We start from the raw sequence: 11,839 nt of genomic DNA, 5'->3' as shown, positions 1-11,839 counted from the left end.
GCGATCATGCTCTGCTTGGAATTCATGTTTCCCTAAATGAACCGAGCTCCCCAGAGCTGGCAGCACTCATGCAACCCCAAACCATGATGCTGCCACCACTATACTTTTTTTTTGAAACTTTCTTTTTATTGTTTTTCTTTAACAGTGTAAAAACAATACAAAAAGATTGAAAAAGAACATGTTGGATCACCCTATTTCTATAATTTTGTCCCATTTTAATGTCAATGCATTGGTCCTTGTCCTGTCGTTTTTATGTACTCAGTCCATTTCTCCCACTTCCGGCGGCATTGATCCTCTTGAGTTCGTATTTTATGAGTCAGTTGTTCCATAGTGTGTATTTCGTCCATGATGTTCCTCCAGTCCGCCTGTGTTGGTGGGTCTGCCTTGTACCATTTTTTGGTGATTGCCTTTTTACAGGCTACTAACATAATTTTCAATATATATCTATCATCTTTTAACACATTTCCTGGAATGATGCCAAGATATAATAGTGTACAGGACTTAGACACATCATAACCCAAAATTCTGCCAATAGTTAGATGGATATCATCCCAAAATATTATGATCTTAGGACAGAGCCAAAATACATGCGAGTGGTCCACATTAACATCTCCACAGCTTCTCCAACATGGTTGTGCCAATGAAGTATATTTATTCCTAATTTTGGGCGTTATAAAAAATCTGATTAAAGTTTTCCAACAATGTAATCTCCAAACACGTGAAGATGTCGTTGAGTGCTGTGTTTTCCAAATGCGTGACCATTCATCATCAGATATGTTCACACCTAGCTCTCTCTGCCACTTCAGTTTTACATATGTTGTTGTAATCCCTTTTGCCTCCATTATTTGTCTATAAATCGTAGAAATTATTCTGAATTTCTTTGCATCATAGACTTCAGTTATGGTTTTGACTATTGAATCTTTATCCAGATTTACACTGTGTTTTATTTCTTTGTTGAAGAAGTGCCTTAACTGTAAATATCTGAAATGATCTTGGTTACTTAAATCATATTTTTGTTTAATCTCCTGAAAGCTCATGAAGTTTCCATTTTTAATTGCTGTACATATCGCTGTTAATCCATTAGGAATCCATTGCTCAAACCTTTGGTCAAGAGAGCCAGGGATAAAACCCTTGTCATAAGCTATCCACCGAAGCAGTCCAAGCTCTTTCTCCAGTTTATATTTTTGTGCCAGATTAAACCATAATTTTAACGTAAACCGAGTGACTGCATTTACCTGTTTAATAACACTCATTGTTTCTTCTCTGTCTCCAATAAGACTTTGAATTTCTCTTTCTTGTACCGATTTTTCTAAATTCTTCCATTTGGCTACATAATCTTTGTCACACCAACAAATTATATATCTAATTTGTGCAGCATGAAAATATCCTTTAAGGTTTGGCAGTGCCAAACCCCCTTTATCCTTTCTAATCTGAAGTGTTTCGAATTTGATTCTTGGTCTGTGTCCACTCCATATAAACCTTGAAATGATTTTGTCCCACAGTCTAAATTGTTTTTCAGGTATCTCAATGGGTAGTGATTGAAACAGGTAAAGAAGTCTAGGTAGAACACTCATTTTTATGGCCTCTATTCATGATCCAATGCCTAATGGGAGGATAGCCCACCTGTCCAAATCGCTCTTAATTTCCTTATCCAATTTGATATAATTAGCTTCATATAAATCTTCAGTGTTTCGTGTGAGAGTGACCCCAAGATATTTCATTTTTGTTGCTCTCCAGTTCAAATTATGTTTTTGTTGTATGATTTTGGATGGAGAGTAGTTGAATGTTAGAATCTGCGTTTTGGTCAAGTTAAGCTTGTAACCAGAACAAAAGCCAAACATCTCTAGTTGGTTGATTAGTATGGGAATGCATGTGTCTGGGTTCTCTAAAAAACAGATCACATCATCAGCAAAAAGTCCAATGATTTGTTTTTCTCCCCCCACCTCTACTCCTTTAAGATCTTCATTTTGCCTGATCGCTTGTGCCAGGGGCTCTATGAAGATTGCAAACAGGGTTGGTGAGAGACAGCAGCCCTGTCTAGTAGATCGTCCTAAAGTTATGCTCTCAGTCAAACTACCGTTTATCCTTATCCTTGCGGTTGGGTTTTGGTAAAGTGTTTTAATACATCCAACAGCTTTGTCATTAAGTCTAAATTTTTCAAGTACCTGATATAGAAAAGTCCAATTGACACTATCAAAAGCCTTTTCTGCATCAAGGCTTATTAAGACTGCACATTTTTTCTTTTCTAGAATATGGTTTATAATATATAAAGTTCTCCTTATGTTATCTTGGGCTTGGCGCCTTAATGAAGCCTGTCTGGTCTTCATCGATAATGTCACTGATAAAGTATTCATACCTTTTGGAAATAATTGAAGTATACAATTTATAGTCAACATTGAGTAGTGATATGGGTCTATAATCTGAACAAGTCTCACTGTTGTTTTTCTTGGGAATTACTGATATTACCGCTTCTTTCCAGGAAGGGGGCATTTCACCATGTTCAAGCGTATAGTTGAATGATTTTTCGAGTAGAGGTATAAGTTGTACGTTAAATGTTTTATACCACTCAGATGGTAGACCATCACTTCCGGGGGATTTGTTTGTTTTTAGTTTATTTATTGCTTTCCCTATCTCTGCTTTTGTGATGGGAGCAGTCAGGTGATCATTCTGTTTTTTTCCAATTGAAGGTAAGTCCAGTTTCTCAAGAAAAGCTTTCATTTGATCAATGTCAGCAGAGGGGGGCTGGCTGTACAGATCTCTATAGTAATTCATAAACTGAGTTCCAATTTCTTTGGGGTCATGAATTATTTGATTCGTCCTTGTATCCCTTATCTTGTGAATTATCCGGTCAGCTTGCTGTTTTTTAATCGTTTTGCCAGTAATTTGTTTGCCCTTGGTCCCACTTCATAATAGGTTTGTTTTAGAAATCTTGTCTTTTTTTCAATTTCTGAAATTAGTATTCTATCTATATTATCCCTAATTCCCTTAATTTTTGGAAGTAATGAGGGGTCTTGTGTAGTTTTGTGTTGCTGCTCAATTACAAACAGCTTCTCCTTTTCCTTTTTATAGACCTCCTCCCTGTTTTTTTTAATTGCTGCTGACTTTGCAATCAGTTTTCCCTTATAACCGCTTTAAGAGCATCCCATAAAATAACTGGGTTCACTTCTCCATTATCATTTTCATTTTGGTAAGTTAAAATGTCCTTCTTTAGCTCCTCCACACTTGACTTGTTATTAAGTATCCCCACGTTTAACCTCCATAGTGTGTTTTTCTCCTGCACTTTCAAATTGACTTCGAGGAGAACTGCACAGTGATCAGAAACATCTGCTTCTTGAATTTCACACTTCTTTACTCTATATAAATCATTCTTATTCATAAAGAAGTAATTGATTCTAGCATAGCTGTTATTAGGGGGTGAATAGTGTGTGTAGTCTCTTTCAGAAGGATGTAACTCTCTCCACGTATCAACTATCCCAAATTCTTTAAGTGTTTTCTTGACCATTCTTGTAACATAGTTGGTACACTTATTCTTGTTTGTTGTGTCAAGCTTACTATTCATCACAATATTCAAGTCACCACCACATATTAATACTCCATCCATTTCCATTATCATGGTATCAAGCAAGGTTTTAAAGAACTGTTTTGCACTATTAGGTGGAGCATATACATTAACCAGTGTCACCATTTCGTTCTCCAGTCTTCCTTTCACAATAACAAATCTCCCCTTTATCACTTATTTTTTTTGATACATTCAAATTTCACTGAGTTTCGGATAAGTATGATCACACCTCTTCTACATCCATGGCGAAATGAACTATGAAATGAATTAGTGTAGCCAAACCTCTTAAGTTTCTCACTTTCCAGACTGGACAGGTGTGTTTCTTGTAGAAAAACAATCTGTGATTTATCCTTCCTCAATTTGGTCATTATCTTCTGACGTTTTACAGGATTATTTAAACCATTAATATTTAACGATAGTATCTTAGTATTATACTCTATCATTACTGATGGGTTTGTGTGGTAATCCAACTCTGAACATAGAAAACATAACCAAGGAACAATAGTTGAACACTGAACAATGTGACTTCCAAAAAGGAGATGTACTTATCCATCCCTTGTGGTCCCTGTTGGTGGGAGGAGGGTCTAGTGCCTCATTGTAGACGGGGCCCTCCCTAGTTGTGAGAAAAAACCCACAAATACTAGATTTGTCCAACATCTAGTGCTTGTTGCTTAACACTCCCTCCTGTCGGTTTTACTTAACTATAAACTTAAGTCGTGAGTCATTTTATCCATGTGACCCAGATAGTACAAAAGTAAATATCCTTGTTAGTAAGAAATAATAATGATGTTTGAGATCACCCGGTGCCTATATCTTCTCATCCATTTCAGCTCCCTTGATCTTTGTCTCGCCTGAACTCCGTCAGCCTCTCCCTTGCACGCTGAGCTGCACCGTCTGAAGTGCTGGCGCGTTTCCATGGCATCACTGCGTTCAGTCGCTCCTCCGCAGCCGCTGCGGTGCTTGCTCTGGTCTTCACCGTCACCCTGATTCCGCGTCGATTCAGGTCGTGTGCCGCCTCCTCCGCTGTGCTGTATATCACCAGTCCGTTGTCCCAATGCACCCGCATCTTCGTGTAGGGAGTCTGGAACCGGATCCCCTTCTCCTTAAGGGCTGCTTTGATGGGTCCGTATGACTTGCGCCTTTCCATGACGTCTGTCGCATAGTCGTTGTCAAAGTAAAGTCTTTTGCCATTAATCTCGATCTTCTGCTGCCACGCTTTCCTGAGGACCAGCTCTTTCACGTGAAACTCCAAAAAGTTAACAATTATTGATCTCGGGGAAGCGGCGGCAGCTGGCTTCGGAATCAATGCTCTGTGTGCCCGCTGGACACGGAGCTCGAGTCCCTCCGGCAGAGCCAGGTGACGTTTAAACAACTCGTTAACAAACTCAATAACCGACCTTCCCTCTTTTTCTTCTGGCACCCCGTAAATCCTGATATTATTTCTTCTTGAGCGGCTCTCCAGATTGACGACTTTGTCCCTCATCTCAGTGTTTTCTTTCACCACCACCAGTAGCATTTCTTTCATCTCCAGGCAGGCTGACTCCATGTCAGCTATTCGAGTTTGTGCCTCAGCTAAGTTAGCGTTTTGGCTCTGGAGCTCCTGCAAAACTTCACCTTTGAACTCCGTGAGGTCGTCTTTCAAAACTTTCTTGACGTCGTTTTTGAATTCGTCCAGGTCCCGTCTCATTCCTTGTTTGAAGTCTTTTAACTCTGTATGAAGCGTTGTTAGAGCTTGAAGCAGAGCATTCTGGTCAGTACTAGCTTCGCTTACAATTGTTTCTCCGTCGTCATTTTCCTCGTGCTCGGTGGACTCGGTCATTTCTGGGTTTTGTTGTGTATCACTCACGTTCTTGGTCGCCATTTGACTCCTTAGCCTTTTCCCTCCTTTCATAGTTTGACTCAGGTTGTATCTATACTATTTATATTGAATGGAGGTACTTTGTCCAAACCGACTTGTAGGAGCTCGCTATTATGCGTCCATCTTGTCGCAGCGCCGCACCGGAAGTCCCGCCACCACTATACTTGACTGTAGGCAAGGGACAGTTGTCTTGGTGCTCTTTCAGCATGTGTGGCACCTTGGTGAAGAGCACCAAGACAACTGTCCCTTGCCTACAGTCAAGGATCGTGGTGGCAGCATCATGGTTTGGGGCTGCATGAGTGCTGCCAGCTCTGGGGAGCTCGGTTCATTTAGGGAAACATGAATTCCAAGCAGAGCATGATTGCCCCTCTTCAGAAACTGGGCTGCAAGTTTTCATTATCAAGTTTTCCAACATGATAATGACCCAAAACACACCTAGAAGATGACAACTGCCTTGCTGAGGAAGCTGAAGGTGAAGGTGATGGACTGGCTAAGTATGTATCCAGCCCTAAACTCACCTGTGCACCTGTGGGCCATCCTCAAGCTGAAGGTGGAGGAGCGCAAGGTGTCTTCACATCCATCTGCTCCATGATGTCATCATGAGTGGGAGAAGATTCCTGAAGCAACCTGTGAGCTCTGGTGAATTCCATGCCCAAAAGGGTTAAGGCAGTGCTAGATAATAATGGTTGGCACATAAATTATTGACACTTTAGGCACAATTTAGACATGTTCAGTGTGGGGTGTACTCACTTATGTTGCTAGCTGTTTAGATGTTGATGGCTGTGTTTTGAGTAATTTTCAGAGGAAGGTAATTCTATACTACTATACAAGCTGTACACTGACTACTTTAAGTTATGTCAATGTGTCATTTCTATAGTGTTGTCCCATGAAAAGATATAATGAAATATTTGCAAAAATAGGAGGGGTGTACTCATATGAGATACTGTATATATATACATATATACACACACATTTCATGCATGACATTATGATGTCACAATGAAGGTGACCTTTGACCTTTTGGATATAAAATGTCATCACTTCATCATTACATTATATGAGACATTCATGTAAAGTTTTGTCATAATGAGCCTAAGAATTCTTGAGATCATGCTGAGGTCATGCTCATCTTGACCTTTAACCACCAAATTCTAATACATTTATTCATCAGTCCAAGTAGATATTTGTGTCAAATTTGAAGAAATACCCTAAAAGTGTTCTTGAGATATTGCAATCACGAGAATGAGATGTTGCAAGGTCACAGTCACCTTGACGTTTGACTTTGACAAATTCTAGGGGTGCACCAAATATTCGGTAACTGAATTCGGTAACCGAATATATTCGGCCGAATACTGCAAAAAAAACACACACATTCGGTATTAGGTGGAATAAGTTAAAAGCAAGGCCGAATATTAGTGGCGTGTTTTGGTAATGCAATCAAATGGCGTGCCGTGACGGGCCGAATAAAATGTCAGCAGTGTGGCGATCTGTCCGTCACCGCACTCGCATTTGCAACTAAAAATAGTCTTGAGCGAGCAAAATAGGCTTAAATCATTCAGCACGCTGCGCGAGTACAAATTCAACCACCAGCAGAAACAAAAGGCGAATCCCACCGGTTGTGGGTTGAATGGGGGTCACAGACACAGACAGTAGCCTAATGTATTCCTGTCAAATACGGCGGCCATCAGCTTTCTGGCGATGGAGAAGTCGGTTCCAATAATATCCTCTTCTTGGCGTCATGGCAGCCCAGAAGTACCTGAACGGCCAAGCCAGCTGAACACAGGTATGTGACGTGTCAGAGGAGAAACGAGCCGTTCACATTACTCTTTCTGGCAGTAACAGCCCACAAACCTCACCGCACTTAAGGGACTGTTCTTTACTTATGAAGGGACTGTCAGGGGAGGAGGGTGGCTGGCTGATTCTTATTTTATTTATTTACTTTATTTTGATCCCCCTATGTTAATCACTGATTGATGCTGTTTTTGAAGTATGAATAAGTCAATAAGTAATTTATTCCATTGAAATATCAGTGATGTATTATAGAAAAGTGATTTATCTTTTTATAAATGACAAAAGGCACATCTGCCTCATTTTCACTGTGGTGTCGTGATACTACTCAGAACCATGATATTTTCATTGGTATCGCACAGTGGGTCCCAATTTTGGTACCGTGACAACACTAATCTGGAGGGGGTTCATCTGCAAAAACTAATGAAAAACTAAACAATGATATTCGGTATTCGGTAATCGGCCAAGCGTTTAATAATATTCGGCTTCAGCTTCGGCCACAAATTTTCATTTCGGTGTATCCCTACCAAATTCTAATCAGTTCATCGCTGAGTCCAAGGGAACATTTGTGGCAAATTAAAAAAATAAATGAACAACCCATGGCATTCTTCAGATATTCATGAGAATGGAAAGGATGAACGGACTGACAACTCAAAAACATAATGCCTCCGGGGTGGAGGCTGTCGTTCCTGTTTCTGGCGCATGCTCATTTCACAAAGGAACAATGGGCATCTGCAAATTAAGGAGATGAACTCATTGTTTCTACAATGCTTCATGTTACATGTTGACACAGATACAAAGTAACCAGAGGCTGAAAAATCTGCACCATAGAAAGTGTTTTCACATATATTTCATTCAAGTGATCGAACACTTTGTTTGAGTGTGGACCAGAAGCCAAAATGTGGAAGAAAATATCCATTTTGAAAAAATCTGTACAGGTGTAGACAGGGCCTCAAAACAAATGTAGCACCTCCATCATATCAAGCCACTGTTCTGCAATTCCATCACACAGAGATGTTAAGTGACAGTTTTCTCCTCACCTTGACCAGAAAGAATGACACTCCGTAGGTTTTTAGAGACCTGGCCAGCTTCACATAGCTGACCTTGGCCTCAATCTCTGTCATGTTCTGACAGTTTTTGTGCGCCTGCAGAGAGAAGAGAAAGAATCAGAGGAGTACATCAACTGTGTGTAAACAAACCCAAATATAAGTAATCTTTCTTAGATTTCTAGCATCTCATGATTTATGGACATTTAAGATGCTACGTAATTTGTGCTGCATTTAACATTTTATCCTGCATTTAATTAGACTGTTGGACATATTTCGTATATTTGAGTTTCAAATATGGCTTTGAAATGCCACCCCCACATCTCAAAGCCTCCTCTGTAAGATACAACAAAATCTGAGTGTACCTTTAAGCAGTAAAACTAAATGTATGTTATACTGCCTATATGTAGTCTAATACCTTTAACCAGGAGAGATGAAGAAAACAGATCAAGAAGCACAACCATGTAATCAAAAGTGACAGGCTCCTGTACGTCCACAGAGCCCAGGTCTTACCTGAAAGATCTTTTTCTCTCCTTTGTGCTTGATGTATTCTTTGGGAAGAAACTCCTTTAAACTGATGAGAAAAGAGTTCAAAAAGAGTCAAACAAGCCTCACCACAATTCCAAGAAGGCAATTCCAAACAGAAATGTCAAATGTGAATGGATGTAACAAAAAGAAAATGGTGAATATGTAAATATGAAGACAGCGCTCACTCTAAGAATCCAGACTTGTGTTTGGACTCGTTGTGGTCACCAAACTGAATCTGACACTGATAGCCAGCAAACTCACAGGCCTTATCAAAAGAGACTGGATGAGATCCATTCAGAATATCATCACGGGCCTGTCTCACACACACACACACACACACACACACACACACACACACACACACACACACACACACACACAGAGTTAATACTCATATGAAAGGCTGTTACTTGGTTAAGGCTATTTCTGTTCAAAGAAGTAACAGTTATTCAGGTTAATAGAGATAGTGCCAGCACAAATGTCCCATTGAAAACATACCTACGTATGAATTGACAAGTACAAAAACAAAAGCAGGTATATGGTACATGGACATTGTCACTTTCTGTGGAGTTGAATGCTGACTGTAATAAGATAGTGGTGTGAAAGGTACATAAAGGAGTGTGTCTTTCTTTTCTGTGGTGCATTAAAGCTGAACAACATACATTCCTGTATTTAGTTATGTAAATTCTGATTAGGTAAAACAGACAACAGATCTACACACTCTAGTGATAGCTTCCAGCTATTCAAATTTTTTACAACATTTGGATGTAACAAAGATTTTCTTCAGCAGGGATGCAAGATATTGGATTTTTTGCTGATATCCGATATGCCAATATTTAACAACTTATTTGGCCAATAACAGATACTGATATCAATATATCTACTTTTTCCTACCTAATTTTAGTGATAATCAAGTCTCTTCTGTAGTGGAATTAACATCATCATATAATGCTTGCATACTCTTATCGTGATGGCCCACCAGTAGATGCAGCATAGTACTGCAAAACTTTTGGGTGGCAATACTGTATCGTCACACAGTGCCAAGTATCTATGTTTTTATTTTATAAATTATTAATACTACAAATGAAAATTAAACTTAAGGCGGCCTACTAGAATAATATAATCAATTGCTTTTTCAGTCCACTAGATAAAAAATAGCTGAAGTAAGATGAACAGACTGAAAACTTTATCTTATTCGATAAAACAGATGTTGACAAAGTTTCCCATTGGGGACATAATTTACAGTTGAAAATAGGTAATAAATGGCAATATATTTCATTGCAATACCCTGCATATCACAACACATTTAAATCGCAATAATAATGTATCATGACTTAAGTATCATGATAATGTTGTATCACACCGCACACCTCGAGTTATTCATGCAATAAATGTGATTGAATTTTTAATTTGTTGGATTTAATATGTTGGCTTTTTTGTATTTTTTTGTATTTGCCCTTTCTATAGAGGCATGCTTTATCCTTTATGATGGACCATCAGGTAGTGTTGTCCAGCTCTGCTATGTTCAGTCTAGTTTGAGAAAACATTTACTCTTTATCATGCAGATGTGCTGCGATTTGTTGTCTGTTTTTTGCCTTCAGTTTGCTTTTTGATCCAGCACCTGTAGAAGTTTTTTGGAAATGTGAACTGTACATTCTGTAGTTCTCATTTAATTACAATGGCCCTAACTGCCTAGTGATTCCATCTTGAACAGCCTCTCAGTCTGTCTGTAAACCTGCTCATAAAGTAGTGCTGCAAGTGCCCCTTTATGGAAACTCGAAGGGACCTCTTTCGGCACAGATACTGTTTAAGGCTACAATACCTCTTATCATTATGTATTACTACCAGCTTTAATTTGATGAAAAGCTACAGAAGAAAGAGCACTGCACTTAGATATCCACCAAACAGAAATTTGAGGAACAGAATTGATTGTGAATACAAAATTTAACCTGGCAATTAGCATGTAAAACACAGAAAAAAGACCACCTGATTAATTCATGCCGATTTTTAAAAACCCTATAAAGCCTGGGAAAATTGCACAGTCTTTCCAGGAGAAAATGAAACTGATCCTGACTAACTGGCATGCTTCAGAGAGATTAACCAGGTCTATGTCAGTACTTTGTGTACCTGTACATAAAGCAGGTTGAGCTGGACAGGGTCTCTGGAGTCCACATTCTGGTCTGAGTAAAAGAACTTCCTTCTCAGCAGCAACATCTCTGTCTCCTCCACACCCTGTTCCCTCAACGTCCTGCCATGGTCCAACCAGTTCACTGAGGAAAAACATCAACCAAATGAACTGAGAAATGGCAGAGAAAGCTGGCTGACAGGCCTTCTCAAGAAATGGTTAAAGGCAGGTGATCAGTTATGCAGGCTTTGCTATCTGTATGTCAGTGATGTGTTTACAGGCCATATAGAAAATGCACAATATGCAGTGTACTACGTTGTCAGCGACCAATCAAAACAGCTTTTATTTAACTGTACTTTATTGATAGTTTTGAATTTACCTTTAACCACCCTAATAGCACATTACAGTGGGGCAGCTGTGGCCCGATCGGCCATAACATTAAAACTACCAATAGGTGAAGTTAATAACACTGATCATTTCGTTACTATGTAACATTCTGCTGGGAAACCTTGCATTCATGTGGATGCCACATGATGCTCTCCACCAACCCAAACACTGTTGGCAACAGCACTGCCCCCCAGCAGGACAATGTACCATGCCACACCGCAGGAACATGACAAAGAGCCCCATGCATCAACCTGGTCTCCAAATTCCCCACACCCCAATCTGACTGAGCATCCAAGGGACATGCCAATATCCCAGAGGTTACCTCTGATGCACGGTGGGGCCTCCTTGGATCTGACCTGTCAAGGCATGTACACAAGACCTCTGGGGGGGTGTCCTGTGGTGGTATACTGTGATATTAAAATTGAGGGTTTTTGTACCATGTACAATTACATATCTATGATATTTTTTAAAAAAGCAACTGGACAGAAAATCTCAACTTTATTTTAGTTATTTTCAAAGGGGAGACTTTTTACATATAGTACTTGCAT

At 39.5% G+C, this 11,839-nt stretch overlaps 1 protein-coding gene across 2 annotated transcripts in view; it reads right to left on the bottom strand.

The window, feature by feature from the left end:
• Positions 1–11,839, bottom strand: part of tln1 (talin 1) — a 169,382-nt gene that overhangs the window by 105,558 nt on the left and 51,985 nt on the right. For both annotated transcript variants that reach the window (XM_049603972.1, XM_049603973.1), the window contains 4 exons: positions 10,907–11,049; positions 8,965–9,092; positions 8,765–8,825; positions 8,246–8,350 (listed from right to left, as the gene is read on the bottom strand). In XM_049603972.1, coding sequence (XP_049459929.1) covers positions 8,246–8,350; positions 8,765–8,825; positions 8,965–9,092; positions 10,907–11,049 — 437 coding nt within the window. The remainder of the gene's footprint in view (positions 1–8,245; positions 8,351–8,764; positions 8,826–8,964; positions 9,093–10,906; positions 11,050–11,839) is intronic.

The sequence above is a fragment of the Epinephelus fuscoguttatus genome, linkage group LG18 (assembly GCF_011397635.1).
Source record: "Epinephelus fuscoguttatus linkage group LG18, E.fuscoguttatus.final_Chr_v1".
Lineage (NCBI taxonomy): Eukaryota > Metazoa > Chordata > Actinopteri > Perciformes > Serranidae > Epinephelus > Epinephelus fuscoguttatus.
The sequence above is the reverse complement of the archived record's forward strand: the minus strand, read 5'-3'. Positions and strand labels throughout refer to the sequence as shown.